Below are 15,451 nucleotides of genomic sequence, written 5' to 3' on the forward strand. Positions count from 1 at the left end.
CTTACTCACACCAAAGTGGCAGGCACTTCAGTATAAGAGGCAAAATGCGACCTTGTACAGAAAGAACATGTGCTGTGTATGATGAATTGCCTGTTTCACTGAGAAAGAGTGTTCCCTTTGTTCTCTAAAATGTATCCTTTAAAATACTACCCTCCTTTTTTCTCCTCCCGCAGGTGCAAATGTTTCAACGTGGCCCCCATCTACTCCGTTCCAGAGGCTGGTCCAGAGTAGAAGGCGGAAAAAACAAACTCGGGATGACGTGTTTGCCGAGCTCATGCAGTTCTCCCACACTGATAGAGCCCAGCTGAATGTGTGGAGGCAAACAATTGCGGAGTCCCGTAAAGCGTTAAATGAACACAAAGAGAGGAGGCAGGATGCTATAGTCAAACTCATGGGGGAGCAAACTGACATGCTCTGCTGTATGGTGGATCTAATGCAGGAAAGGCAGCAAGACCACAGACAGCCGCTGCAGCCCCTGAATAACCGCCCTCCCTCCTCCCCAAGTTCCATAGCCTCCTCACCCAGATGCCCAAGAATATGTGGGAGGGGGAGGCTACGGGGACCCCACACTCAACCCCAGAGGATTGCACAAGCAGCAGAAAGCTGGCATATCCGATTTTGATTCGGTTTCTAGACTTGTCCTTCCCTCCTTCTCCTCCACCCCCCTAACCCAATACTCCCCACCCCCCGTCTACCTTCTGATTTCTCTCTTTGTGTTGTGCAACAAATAATAAATAATGTTTTTTTAAACAATTGTGACTTTATTTCCTTTCATATAGATAGGGGGTGGGTAACATCAAGAGAAACAAACACAACTGTCACACCGTACCCTGGCCAGTCATGAAATTGGCTTTCAAAGCTTCTCTGATGTGCAGCATGCTCTGCTGCGCTCTTCTAATCGCCCTGTCATCTGGCTGTGTGAAATTGGCCACCAGGTGAGTTGCCTCAACCTCCCACCCCACCATTATCATCTCCCCGTTACTCTCACAGATATTGTGGAGCACACAACAAGCAGCAATTACAACTGGAATATTGGTTGTGCTGAGATCTAATTGAATCAGTAAACTGCATCAGCAAGCTTTCAAACATCCAAAAGCACATTCTACCACCATTCTGCACTTGCTCAGCCTATAGTTGAACTGCTCCTTACTACTGTCCAGGGTGCCTGTGTATGGCTTCATAAGCCATGGCATTAAGGGGTAGGCTGTGTCCCCGAGGATAACTGTAGGATTCATTCAAGGTTCATGCACTTGGCAACATTCAGGGCACACCCGGAGTGTTGTGTAGGAGCAGTGCACACACGGCTCCTCTCAAGGGCATGAACCTTGGAATCTCGCCCAGATAACATGAACCGTGGGAAGCCTCCCAGGACTGGGCTCAAGGCCCGAGAGCAAGGAATGAGGTAGATAGATATTGGTAAATAAGAATGTTAAACAAAGCCAGTGTATTCCTTTTATCTGTTGGAGAATGTAATGCCCGGGGGGAGAGAAAGAATAAAGGAGAGGGTGGAAAGCTGACAGGCCTAGTCCGTTGGCAGACCAGCCTGTTTGCTTGCTTAAAGCTTTGTGCTGTCTCGTATTTGAACCGCAACAGATAACTATAGGCATTTCAACATCCCCAACAGTAATATTCTGGTCTGGGAAGTAAGTCCCTTCCTGCTGCTGTTCAAACAGACCAGAGTTCCTGAAGATGCAAGCATCATGCACCTTTCCTGGCCATCCCACGTTGATGTCGGTGAAACGTCCCTTGTGTCACCATGGAAAAGTACGCCTTGCGGTTTATGTACTGGCCACCCCGGTGTTCCAGGGCCAAGATAGGGATATGCATTCCGTCTATCGCCCCACCACAGTTAGGGAACCCCAGTGCATTAAAGCCATCCACAATGGTCTGCACATTTCCCAATGTGACTACCATTGATAGCAGCTGGTCAATGACTGCGTTGGCTACTTGCAGCACAGCAGTCCCCACAGTAGATTTGCCCACTCCAGACTGATTCGTGACTGACCGGTAGCTGTCGGGCGTTGCAAGCTTCCACAGGGCTATGGCCACTCGCTTCTCAACTGTGAGGACTACTCTCATTTTGGTGTCTTTGCACTTCAGGGCAGGGGACAGCAAGTCACAAAGTTCCATGAAAGTGGCCCTACGCATACAAAAGTTTCTCAGCCACTGGGAATCATTCCAGACCTGCAACGCTATGCGATCCCACCAGTCTGTGCTTGTTTCCAGGGCCCAGAATCAGTGTTCCATGGCATGAACCTTCCCCAATGCCATCATGATCTCCCAATCACCACATGCCGTGCTTCTAGGAACATCTGTGTCCGAGTCTTCATCACTATCGTAATTGCGCTGTTGTTGCTTCCTTGCCCGGTTTTGCAGGTTCTGCACATACTGCTGGATAACGCACAAGGTATTTACAATGGTCACAACTGCAGCGGAGATCTGAGCGGGCTCCATGCTTGCCGCGCTATGGCACCTGCACCGGTAATCCAGGAAAAAGGGCATGAAACGTAGGAGAGCAGAGTGGCAGAAGAAGAGGTGCTGTTCGGTTCACACGGTAGCTGAAAAAAGGCGGTAAATGGTTGTCTTCTGTAGCTTTCACGGAGGTGGGAGCCCAGGACAGACAACATGGAGAAGCTCGGTAGCGCGGCAAGAGCGGGAGAGCAGAGCTGGCCGCGGAAGCGGTCGATGAGGAAGAGAAAGAGTAGATACTTATAGAGATTACATAGAAAGATGAGAGAAAATGTGAGTTGGATTCATAGTACCAGGAAAGAAGCGGTGCACCGTATTGCACCATCTGCTGAAAGCAGTATGGCGTCTGCACACCAAAAAGGCGTGGAACGATTGTCTGCCGTAGCTTTTATGGGGGGGGGGGGGGGGAGCGACTGTCGACACACACCCCGAAACACCCACGAGAATGTTTTTGCCCCACCCTGCCCTGGGAGCTTAACCCAGAATGCCAGTGGGCTGTGGGACAGCTACCCACAGGGCGCCGCTCCGGCCTTCGATGCCAGCCTCGGGACTGTGGACCCACTCTGCCGAACTCACGCGCTTTAGTGGGGACACACGAGGCCGAGGGTATAAAATCGCTTCCGAAACCTCGACTAGAATCATCTCCAAATAATGCCCTACTGTGGGCGTACCCTCCCCGGAGAGTTCACGATCCAGGCCCCTGACCCCGGCGTTATGTCACCCGACCCCCGCACCGCACCGCACCTGCTAGCCCAGCTCCCTGCGCGCCCAGCCCGCGCTGCTCACCCTGCGGCCGCGCCCAGCCCAGGCTGGCGGGGGGCCCCGAGCGGGCCGCGCCAGCCGGAGGAGGCGGAGCTCCTGGGCGGGCTCCCCGGGAGACACGCCCACGCTGCCGCGGCGGCTGCACCGTGCCTTCCGCGTCCGCCCCGCCGCTGCCCGCCCCCTGCGCGGCGGCCGGGCGTGGAGCGAGCGGCTGGGCGGCGCACGGGCTCCGGCTCCGCCGGGCTGCAGCGGGCGGGGGCGGCCTCGGCCTTGGCCCGCGCTCCTTGCCCGCCTACCGCCGCCAGGCGCAGCCATGTCGGCCGGGGGCGGCGGGCTGGGGACCCCCCGGGCCCTGCCCTCCTCCGGGCCCCGGGCTCTGCGGGACATGCCGCACCCGCTGGCCGCTTCCAGCAGCGAGGAGGCGGCCGCCGAGCTCACCCCCAGCCCGGACCTGCTGCTGCCCCGCAGCTTCGCCGACAAGGTACGGCCCCGGCCGGGCCGGGGTGCGGGCAGAGGGCGGCGGGGGAGGGAATGAATGGCGGGGCTTCTCTGCCCGCCGGCTGCATCCCGCGTCGCCCGGTGCTGCGAAAGACCCCTTCGCCCAGCCCGCCGGCGATGCTCGGGGCACATCAGCAGGCGCGCTGGGCTGCTCCAGGGCGGCTGTGCTCTCCCGGGGGGCTGCTTGCGCGCCCCCACATCCGCCTGGGTTCGGTTGGCGCCCGGGAGTGCGGTGGGAAAGACTTGAGCAGCAGGTGAAATCCCCGCCCTCGCCCTCTCTTGTTGTCTTGGCCGCTGGTTAAGCGGGCAGGATGTGGTCCATGCTCCTCTTCTGTTCGGTCTTAGGCCTTTATTGCCAGTGATGGATGATGAGGACTAGATCCCTGCCTCCCAAGGTGTAGCCTGTAGCCGGGCGGGGAAGGTTCTGTGCCCCTGCTATGATTGCGTACCCTTAGGCTTGTCATCCGTTTGAATGCGAGCCTCTCCTCCGGAGCCGCTTTCTTTGCCACTTCCCCTTCTCGCAGCACTAATATGGCAGGTAGGCTGTGCTGGCCCCCCCCCCCCCTCGAAGCTGTGTGCCCGCATACTCCATGAGTCTGGGTGTCTTGAGAAGTGCTACGTTTCTAAATACCTTGTGACTCTCTCCTCTCTGGAGGGAACTTGACGCAACATTGACTGGCAGTCAGGGCAGACCTCGCATGATACCGGTGTTGCTCATTCCTGCAATGGTTTGCTATTTCTTACTGAGCATGCATGTGGCCTTTTTTTTTTTTTTTTTAAATTGTAGCTGAGTAAAGACATCTGGTCGGGTTGGATAGTCGTTATGCTTTGGGCAGCTTGTGGGGGTGGGCCTGAAGCTTTCTCAAACTAAATTTCATTCAGTCAATGGGCACATATGGGGCTTGCAAGTTGCTGCAGGCTTCCTGAACGCTGAATGGCATTCTCCATTCTCATGGACTTGTGTAGTGTGGGGCCATGTGTCAACAGTTACAAATCTGCCATCTGGAGACTTTTTGTGGCTGCCCCCAGCTTTGTCTAAATCCACATGGGTGGAGCTCTGTACAGGGCAAAACTGAGGTGATCTGGAGCCCCAAGCATATACCCTTTTTGCCCTGCCGTGCTTCTTAGTGGGGTGGCAGTGGCCATCCCTCCCCCTACAAGTGTCTGGGGCCTCTCCCTCATCCCTGGTCCACCATTCCTTGTCTCTGAGGGGGATGGTGCCTTGTCTGGAGGAGAGGGGACTTGCCCACCTGAGCAAAAGACTGTGTGTGGTACCTTTCTGTGACTTGATTAGCAGGCAAATACTTGACATGCAAGTTACCAACATTAGGCTTCAGGTTTGGCACCCCTTTGAGATGACATGGGGCAGCCCACACCTCAGAGCCGCATAGCGGGTTGTCAGCGCACTAAGGTGGCTGTTACTGCCTTGGTTCACCTTAATATTTTAGTTCACAACTTGGCCTTTGGATCCGTAAGGGATGGAGGCTCCAGCCTTGTCTCCACCAAGGAGATTTGCCTGGAAGTAACTGCAGTGGTGCAAACGCAATGTGTTGCACCAGTATTGTTCATCCCGGTATGTTACTGGTGTGAATTTTCCTAGCATAAACGGGGCCTTAAATTCACTCCTTTAATGAACGCTTAAATTCTGGAGTGCAAGCTGGTGCACATCTCTTTTTAAGCGGCAGCCGAGAGTCAGGTGAGCTTCCTCACCCTGATCGTTTGGGGGGGGAGGGGGTTCTGCCCAACAGTAGCCTCAGGCCAGGTGACCATATGCTTGTCTGAAGCAGTGCAGGTGAATCCATCCACCTGTGTTTGTGTAGGGCGGGGATGAGTACTAGCAGCTAAAAATGCTGTGTGTGTGATGTGGGAATAGATAGATGCTCATAGTAACTGGCCTTATTCAAAGCTTGTCTTGGAGTAAAAGATTCTGACCCCGAAGCAGTGGAGAGCAGCAGACTGAATTGGCTCTCTGTCTGAAGGCTGTATCTTTGGTATAATCTCTCAAATAAAAAGGGACTCCTTGAGCCTAAAACCCCGTAGGTCAGACATGAGAAAAGCACCGAGGTGCTCCACCATTCCAGTATCTGGAGAAGGATTGGGCAGTAAAATCCAGAAGACCATGAATCTGAGAGCATCTCTTCGGGGTGTTCTGCCTTTCTGTCCGAGAGCGCTCCCTCCTCTGTTTAATGTTCACAGGACTGGCAGGAAAAACTCTACTTCCGTTCGCTTTTGCAAGTATATAGGCATGAAATAAGCAGCATCTCTGCCTCCAATCTTATGGCAATAGTTAAGTTTAAACTGCTGGTGCTGCTAATGCCCATTCCCCAGACCCTTCAATAGGTTAAATTGAATGCCTGCTAGCTTGCCCACTGGCCTCATTGTCTTAATCTTTGGCTGTGACTTCTTCATCTCTTAGCAGGCTAATTCACTGGCTTGAAAAAGTAATCATATGTATGTGGCCTCCAATAGTTGGGTAAGAGGATGCAAGCGTGGCTGAACTCTGGTGCCATTCTGGGCTAGGTTCCTAGCTCTTTCTGCTGCCCCTCTAACGTCCATCTATGCACAGAAGCTACATTTACTCTTTGCCTCCCCCAGCCCCAGCAAAATCCACTTGCCAGGTATGAAGGGCTATACTCTGCTCTGTATAATTTGAGATCGGGGTCCTAATTCTCTCTGCTGTAAGTAGACACCACTCCATTGAGTTAGTGGGCTTATGCCAGGACTGAATGTAGCCTGGACTGTCTGCTCCGTATCAACCAGGCAAGCCTATAACCCTGATGCCTATTTAGTGGAGGGATAGGACAATTTACTGAGTCAGCCAGAGGGGTTGGATTATGTACCTGTTTAGGATCTTTCAGGCAGCACTTCCTAAACCTTTTGAAAGCTCCAACCCTGCCATGTTGGCTGGACAGTACTGAGGAAACTTGCACTGCTACTGTTTTGTGCCCCACACACTCAGAGATGCTGCCTTAAAAGGTAAAGACAGACCTAGTTCTGCTTTTGGAAGCTGGCAGAACTCTGTTCGTTGCCTTTATTTCCCCAAAGCGCTCTTCTCCTTTCCTCTCTTTGGCAGAGTTGGATAAGGACCCATGCTGCTGACAGATAAAGCTTCTAGTGAATTCATTTAATGTGAAAGTTTCTGGAGAGTCAGTCAGTGATAGCTCGTATGCAGAGGGCACTGGGGTACCACGCCCACTGAAGTATGCAAAGTCACTTGTGTGACTAAATATGAATTGTGAATACCTCTGTGCTTGTGATTTGTATTTACTAGCAGCCTCAGGGTGCTCTCTACCTCTGGCACGCGTACAGACGGTGCCATCAAATCTAATAAAAGGTAAGCCACAGGGATTTTGAGTGGGGTCTGGAGTGTAGACTCTATGTGGGGCAGTTAGAATGCACTGCAGCCTGTAGCTTGAGTGGTGAATCCAGCGCCTCAGACTCCACTCAAAATCCCTGCAGCTTTCTTCCTGTCAAACCTTGACTGTGCAGTCTGCAGGGGAGGAGAAACTGGAGGAGAAATGGACAAGAAGCTGCAGGAGGCTCTGGGGAAGCCGGGAAGAAAGGCCAGATAGGCAGGAGAAGAGCCACCCTACTGACCTGGTAAATCCCTCAGTCTGGCTCTGGGGAGCCCTAGGGGCTTGGGTGGCGACGAAGCCTCAGGGGCTTGGGGCTAATGGCAAACGAGGAGGAAGGTAGTAAGCCCCAGGGTCTGTGGAGAAGGGAGAAATTAGGGTGAAGAGAGGAGGGAGACCTTGGGCTGGGGCCGAGCATGGTGGAAGTTTGGGGGAAGAGGACCTAGAGGAATGGGACTAAGGGGGGAGTTACCCCCAGTGCTTTCCCAAATCATTTCTTTTACACCCACTTGCCCTGGTGCTTTCCCAAATCATTTCTTTTACACCCACTGGTCAAAGTGCAATTAGGGTGCCTTCTATGTCTAAGTTTCTGCTGCAGGAGAAGTAGTGCTCAGTAGAAGGATGGCTAGCCTTATCTACATTTCAGACTCGTGAACCTGCAATAATTTCTTCTTTCTCTCCACTTCCCTATTTGGGGTTGGCGACTTCTGTAGCCATCTCCCCAAACTCATGACTGTACGCCTGGCTGTTGTGCAAATTGGTCTCTGTACAGGCTGCTGATATCTGGTCCATATACTGTGTCTTTGGCCTCCCCCTTTGTAGTCTTCCATCCATGATCATAGCAAGGACCATCCTACCAATATAACTGTCAGGTCTCTGCAGGACTTGTCTGTACAAATGCAACCATGTCCATACAAATGCAACATGTCTTCACCTGGGGGCACCCCTCATTAAGCCCCTCACAACTTCATTTCATTTCCTTATCACGGAGCATCTAACCATTTGACCATCTCAAGGTCTCTTTTCTTGTGACTGGCCAAGTTTCTGTTCCGTACGTTAGGATGGGACAAATTACAGTTTTATGCACTCTGCCTTTTAACTCTGTTGGCATCTTTTTATCACAGAGAATTGGGGTCTCCTCCCTCTATTTGCACCTGAAGCAGCTTTGGTATGATGCCATGCATCAGTCAAGAGGGTACCATTGTCTGCAATTATTGATGTTAGGTATGGGAATTCTTTCGCTCTCCTAAGCTCTCTGCCTATAATATCCTTTATGGTAGGTGGTCCTCCCTTCCAGGTATCAAAGCCTTGGTCTTATTAACGTCCACTCCATATCCTGCTTGCTGAAAATTGTGATGCTGCTTGTCAAAGTTGGCTTGCAGGATCTCTGTCTTCTACACATATGACTGTCATCAGCAAACAGCATATTCCAAGGTGTCTCCCTTCATATATTCTCACTTACCACATCTGTGACAACTGCTAACAAAAAGGGCTCCATGCTAACCCCTCATGCTGGCCAGTGTTTACTGGAAACTCGCTCTGTTGTAGCCCCATTTGGTTTTGACTATGCTAGCTGCTCCATTGCACATATCCTGGGTACACAATTCTCCTGGTACACAATCGTATGCCCTCTCCATGTCTATAAAGACCATACCCAGATGCTGTCTCTCTTCTCTCAACTTCTCCATAAGAATTCTTAGAGGTTTCTGACTGCAAGAAGCTGGGACTGGATGACTGGGGATGGATCACTTGATGATTGCCCTGTTCTGTTCATTCACTCTGAAGCATTTGGCACTGGGCACTGTTGACAGGCAGGGCACTGGGCTAGATGGACCATTGGTCTGACCCACTATGGACATTCTTATGATCTTATAATATATATAGCATAAATTGTACTTCTTCCTGGCATAAATCCTTACTGACTGTTTCAAACTTCAACCATTCCATGCAAATACTTTTCAGTAATCATCTCCCATACTTTCACAGCTTAAGTGGGTGATAAAGGAAATAATGTACTGTAGGCTAATTATGTTTAAAAATGGGCACCACAAAGCTTTTATGTCATTCATCCAGCATTTTCTCTTTCTTAAGAATCATTGAACAGACTTGCTGCCTTCCCTTCCCAGTGACTTCAGTGCATCCACCCATACTTCATGTGGCCCTAAGAGCCTCCACAACCTCTTCCTTCCGCATGCAATCTGTCAAGCCTGGTTTTGGCTTACGTGTTCTTAGTTCCTTCCTTGGATTCTTCTCGTTCATCACTCTTTCAAAATTATCACTCCAGGCTTTGTTGATTGATTTTCACCATTTATTTGTCATATACCATGTTCATTTCTAATGGAAGCAAACTCATTCACATCCCTCATTATTTTCTCTTGCCTTAGTGAGTTTGTAGATGGTCTTTTATCCTCCTAGTTGGTTATGTAGCGCATTGCAGGACAGTTTTTTAGCTGTTGCAACACATTTTGGCTGTTTTTTTGCCTCCGTACGCATCTTATCCTTGCTCAAGCCACTGGCCTGCCACTTGTTCTTCTCAACCGAGGCTATAACTTGAAGAGTCCACCACCAAGTCTCCCTTCTTATCCTTTTCAGCCCCGGTTTAATCATTCTTAGGGCTTCATATGCCATTTCCAGCTACGTTAACTTGTGAATCCACAGGTGCTGTTCAATAATGTAACCACGTAGCTTGTCAGAATGGAGCCTAGATAGCCATGGTTGAAAGTCTTCATGAGCCTCTCACTTTGTGCTGCTTTACTTAGCATCTTCTCTGTCGGTTTGGAGTAGCTTAAAACAAACCTAGGGAGGTGGTAGAATCTCCTTCCTTAGAGGTTTTTAAGGTCAGGCTTGACAAAGCCCTGGCTGGGATGATTTAACTGGGAATTGGTCCTGCTTCGAGCAGGGGGTTGGACTAGATGACCTTTTGGGGTCCCTTCCAACCCTGATATTCTATGAAACTTAGCTTTGCAAGTATCTTGAGCTATGTTGGAACAGGATTGCAGAATTGGTTCCCTACAGTCTCCAATGTCTGTCCTGTTGTCATAGTTCCTTCGTTCTGACCTGCATGGGGAAAAATAATCTTACTCTCTGCAGCTTCTACAGTCTTGGCAGTCCAGTACAAATTTTGCGTTGTATGCTGCTGCCTCCATGACTCTGAAACTGGGCCTTTGGGCGCCAACGGTCCCTGTCTCTCTGGCTTCCTGCAGTGAATCCATCTAAATCAGACTCCGGCAGAAGGCTGGTTCCTACCTGTTCAGGGTGCAGTGCTCTCAGTAAGTATTTGCAGTGACATCAGACAGACTTTTTTTTTCAAAACAAGGTAACAATTAATTGGTCACCTGGCCTACAGAACCTGAAAGTCCTTAGATTAGCAGAGAGCAGCTGATCCGTGCTGCTGTAGAAACTATCATGGCACGCGCGCTCGCTCGCGCTCTCTCTCTCTCTCTCTCTCTGCCCCTCAGCTCTTACCACATCACCTGCCTCCTCTTGTCTTTGTCGTCTGAACACAGCCATATTGCATTCACATGTTCAGCTCCCTCTGCAGTGAGGTGTATGTTTCTGGTCATTGGGATGGGTTGCCAAGGTCTCGGTAGGGTCTTCCATTCAAATGTGTTAGTTCCATCCCAGAGAGCCAGAGTGGGCATGTCTCAAATACCTAGCCTGATCTCCCATGTCCTAGGGGGTAAAATGAGTTCTTTCCTCCACAGTGAATAGCGATGCCAAGGTCCTAGGTACAGAGCAATACATAGCACATAAAATTGTCTCAGAAAATTCCTAGATTTGTCACAAATGCATACTTAAAAATGCCAAAATCTCAGTTTAAGGTGCAGACACCCAGTCACAACTCTCCTTGCCACTCTGTGCATGTACAGTTGTGAGGCACCCCCAAGTGAAGGCCTGGTCCATGTTCTAGTACAAAACGGCATGCAAGTTTGTAGTGCTTTCATTTGTCTGCCAGCTTCATCCCCAACACACTTGCAGGCTCCAAATGAGGCACTTTCTAAAACTTCATGACTTTACTTCCAGTGGAATTATTGCTGTTTAACTGGCTTAGCAGGTTGCGGGTAGGGTAGGTACAGTATAGTCTCCATCCTTAAAACTGAGCTGTCTGCTCCAGACTCTCCTTGGGGTCTCTCGCTTCTTGGGTCTGTTGGTTTCTGCCGCTTCTCTGTTGAATTCTCTCCCCCCCCCCATACCCCACGCTTACTGGCTTTCCTTGTCATCCCCTGATCACTTGTACTGTCCACCTCACACCTGAAGAGAAGCTTTAGGGTGAGATTCTCTGGCCTAACTCTGTTCCCATTGAAATGAACAGTAAAGTTCCCATTGACTTCAGTATGGAATTAATTTTTTTGTTTTAAATTCCACCCCAAGGAGTAGAAATTCTAGTACACCTTCACTTAGCTATGCCTGCTGGGGCACATCTCATGCAGCAGCAGAAGAAACCCATAACTGATGTTACCGCAGGTGGGGAAGAAAAGCTCCTCATCTTCTGTGCTCTAAGGGTTAACGGGATTACTCCTTTTTTGTGTATCTTGTTGAATTACCTCTCTGTCCAATAAATACTTTACAGGAGTCCCCATTGTATTGATTTTTGCTTGCAAAGATAAGGCTAGACAGATGCTGAACTCCACCCAGAAATTGATCCATCACTTTACAGCCCTAGGGACATCTTAGGGCTTCCCACACTCTAAAGTGCAAGTATTAGAATGGATGAGATCCAGAAACCACTGTGTCTTAACAGAAATGAGTTACACATTGTATTGGCAGTGTCAGAACTCTTAGCTATGGTTCCAGAGAAGCAATTCCTAGTTTCGAGGCATTTTTCAAAATGCTGACAACAGTTCATAGAGGGACAGTCAAATATTTAGTGGCTTTCTGGTGTTATGCTATATCTCAGTAGATGAAACTTCGAAACCTCTTATTTCCATGACTGATCTGTCTTCCACAGAAATAATCTCAGCTGCTCTAGTCAGAACTATATTTTAAATAAATATGTATCTCTGAACCAAAAATCTGCTCTCCAAATGATCACTTTTGTATAAAGGATTAAGTGAGGAGAACAGTAGAAACTATTGTGATTCTTGTTTTGAAAAGCCCTTCTTTCCTCCATTCTTCCAGGTAAAAAGGAGTGGGACTCCTTGCCATTGGCCTCAGCTTCAGCACTCTTCCCCCACAACCAGGCTGCTAGTAAATCCTGTCAGTGCTATACAACTTCCACACCCAATCCCTTCTTCGGCCATTCCTGCTGCTGACACCCTGCTCCCCATCCTAGTTAGCTCACTCTCCCCTGATGGTTGCGTCACACCAGATTCCATCCTCTATGCTGTAGTTAAGCTCACTTGTGTAGATGACTCTTCCAACCTCAATTCTTGTCTTGGCTCAAGATTTCTCTTTTGCACTATATTCTAACTCCTCATTTCCTGACCCAGCCTCAATAGATCCTGTCACCTTGTGCATCCTGATCTCTTCCCATAAGCAGCTTTGCCCCTTTTTCCGGATGCCCCATATTTCTGGAATATCTCTGGATCCTGTGTCTTGTCTATTCAAATCTAAGGAAAACTGGAAGAAACAAGTCAATAGTGAGCTCTGCTCCTCTCTCTTATTGGACTCTGCTCTTACAAACTAACGAGATGTGGGCATACATTAATGTCTTGTGCTCTTGTTAGAACCTTTCTACCTCTAAACAATCCCTCCTTTGCTTTCCTACATCTAATATAGGGCATGATCCTGCAAACAAGTTATAATTTTTATTCATTGAGTTAATCGTTGGCATTGCCTACCTTAAAACAATGATAGGGTTTTGGCTTGTTAAATGGCAAAGCAGCCCTTTTAACTGTTGATCAAAGAAGCCTAGCTAGACACTTCTAGATTGCAATAGGACTTCATTAAAAGTCCATCTCTATTTTGTGGCCCTTAAATTCCCCAATAGCCCTATTGCATTTGAAGCTTGCTTTGGATTTTAAGGTTCACATATACTCTTTACAAGCGGTAGAAAGATTGGGGTTTCTTCAAATTTATTGTGAAATTTTGCCTTATCCACATTCCATATATGAGTAGAAATGATCTTTCTACAGAATCACTGTTTCTCTCTACCCACATACATAGTTGTCTTTACAAATTATGTATAGAAATGTCAATTATCTAAACACTGAAGGCTGTGCAGATCATAAATCAGCTGACTTGGGGTGGAGGTTGCATGATTTTTAGGAGGTTGGCTTTAGTGTCAGACAGCTGTTGCATAACAAACAAACATTGGGATGATTTAATTGGGGGTTGGTCCTGCTTTGAGCAGGGGGTTGGACTAGATGACCTCCTGAGGTCCCTTCCAGCCCTGATAGTCTATGATTCTATGAAACTCTTAAAGATTGGAAGTGATGATGTAAAATATTATGGAATATATGTATGTAGTGGTTGTTTTTTTGGTTTTTTAAGTAAAGGCATTATTTAGAATTTGTCTTCCTGACTGGGTCTTAAGTTTTTTAGTCCTGGAAACATCTTGCTGTTAAACATTGTGGAAAAACTTATGTCTTTAAATATTCCACTGCTATCTAGTGGTTGGAAGGAATTTTTCAGGCTCTCTCCACTACGTCTGTTTGTGGCTGCATCTGGGTGGTGGGGGTGGTGTGGTTTTTTCTTTTTGTTTAAGACTACAGCAAGGCTACTGGAGTTGGAAAATATTCCTGTTTCTCTGGTGAGTGTTAGGGCTCCCTTTCTATAAAAAGGTGAAGTCTCTAGTAAAGATGAAAATAACCTATGTACCAGGTCAGCATTGTTATCCCATTTTACATATGAGTGAAGGGTCACAGAGATCTGCCCAAAGTGACACAGGATGGGGGGGTCTCTGGTGGAGCAGGGAACTGAACTCAGATCTCCCAAGTCCTAGGCTAAATACCAAACCGCTGGACCATCCTCCCTCTCATTATGGTCGACGTTTTTGTGTGTGTGCGCATGTCTTGTACATGGCAAAGCATGTGGTTAGTTTGATAGGCAGATGCTGTAAGCTTTAGCTGTGTGGGAGTGGAGGGTTTATATATGAAGAGGCTGGTGGGCATGAGGGGGTGTCTCATCAGACAGTGGCAGATTGTATTGAAACATCACTGACAGGCATTGAGGAAGTGAGCCACTGTGCCAGGAGAAGAGGGCCATGCTATGCATGTGGGCGTTGTTCTGGGCTGTAATATAGAGTCTCCAGATGGCAGAGAGATTGAAAGGAGAGGACTTGATTTGTTTACATTGGGGCTGGAGCAAGGAGAAGGCTGCATCAGCAAAAGTGGTGAGGAAGAGTAAAGAGCCCATAGGAAGAGATCAATCCTCCTTTGCTTGCCCCTCCCCCAACACATACATCCTTCAAAGACAAGGCAAGGTCCCCGCCCCAACCCTGTTTCCCTGGCTGGAGCGCTGGCGGGCAGGCTGAGAACTTGTTGCTTTTCCAGTTCTTAAAAGCAGGATTCCCAATGAACTATTCACTAGCAGCACGTGAGGGCAAATCATGTAATTATGGTCATCAAGACCTAGAGTAAATAAATGTAGAATCTGGCCACTTGTAACCTGAAGTGAGTTGTAACTGGCTTAGCGAGCCAGCATTTTCAGTGCCACATCCTTGAGTTGTGAAGGATTTACTGATGCCGTAATTGTTCTGGTGAGCAGTTCCATGCTGGGGAAAAAAAGTGTCATACTTGTCTTCATCAGCACTGTGTGACATGTAGTTCCACAGTGGTTGGCCTACTTCCAAACCCTACACACGAACCATAAAAGGCTAATAATGCCTGAATTGGCATATGGGCTGCATATGGAGAAAAGGGTTGGTTAAATTCACACTAAAAAATAGAAAAGCTAGCAATAATCCCGTGACCATCAGGCTACTTTCTCGCATGTGTGTAAAGGAGGGCTTCCATGGCTTATTCCTGGAAGCATCTCTTCTGTCATGGCTCCTCTCCAATTAAGGCAATGGTGAAATCTTAATGAATCTGTGTGTCACTTAGGCCTGGTCTATACTAGAAAATTAGGTTGGCTTACCTTTGTTGCTTAGGGGTGTGAAAAATCCACATCCCTGAGAGATGTAGCTATGCCACCCTAACCCCCGGTGTAGACAGCGCTAGGTGGATGGAAGAATTCTTCTGTTGATGTAGCTACCACTTCTTGGGGAGATGGAATAACTGTGGACGGAAGAACCCCTCCCATCAGTGTAGGTAGCAGGGGTGTAGCCATGGGTGGGCCACAAGCCACCCACTGAGCATCCAGGGCCACCCCGGCTCTGCTCTGGCCCCAGCGCTTGTACTGCTCTGCCTGCACGGCCCTGAAGATAGGGAGTGGGGTAGGGCGTGGGGGCTTGCCAAAACACTGGCCGGAGGAACCTGGCAAGTGACCAA

The 15,451-nt window shown here is 48.9% G+C and overlaps 1 protein-coding gene and 1 long non-coding RNA gene across 6 annotated transcripts in view; one reads left to right on the top strand and one right to left on the bottom strand.

Annotated features, from left to right (window-relative positions):
- Positions 1-740: 740 nt before the first annotated feature.
- LOC140911806 (uncharacterized) lies at positions 741-3,371 on the bottom strand. The gene is made up of 2 exons (XR_012159136.1): positions 3,256-3,371; positions 741-2,708 (listed from the first exon to the last, which is right to left on the bottom strand). It is a non-coding gene; the product is annotated as an uncharacterized lncRNA (long non-coding RNA).
- A 28-nt stretch (positions 3,372-3,399) lies between these two features.
- Positions 3,400-15,451, top strand: part of SNX30 (sorting nexin family member 30) — a 67,345-nt gene continuing 55,293 nt past the window's right edge. For 2 of the 5 annotated variants that reach the window (XR_012159134.1, XR_012159135.1), the window contains exon 1: positions 3,400-3,712. Coding sequence is in view for 2 of the 5 variants with exons in the window: in XM_073345668.1 (XP_073201769.1) it covers positions 3,545-3,712 (168 nt within the window). In the remaining 3 variants the exon portion in view is untranslated. The remainder of the gene's footprint in view (positions 3,713-15,451) is intronic. The other 3 variants (XR_012159133.1, XM_073345667.1, XM_073345668.1) reach the window with 2 other exon arrangements.

This window comes from Lepidochelys kempii, chromosome 5, assembly GCF_965140265.1.
Source record: "Lepidochelys kempii isolate rLepKem1 chromosome 5, rLepKem1.hap2, whole genome shotgun sequence".
Classification (NCBI taxonomy): domain Eukaryota; kingdom Metazoa; phylum Chordata; order Testudines; family Cheloniidae; genus Lepidochelys; species Lepidochelys kempii.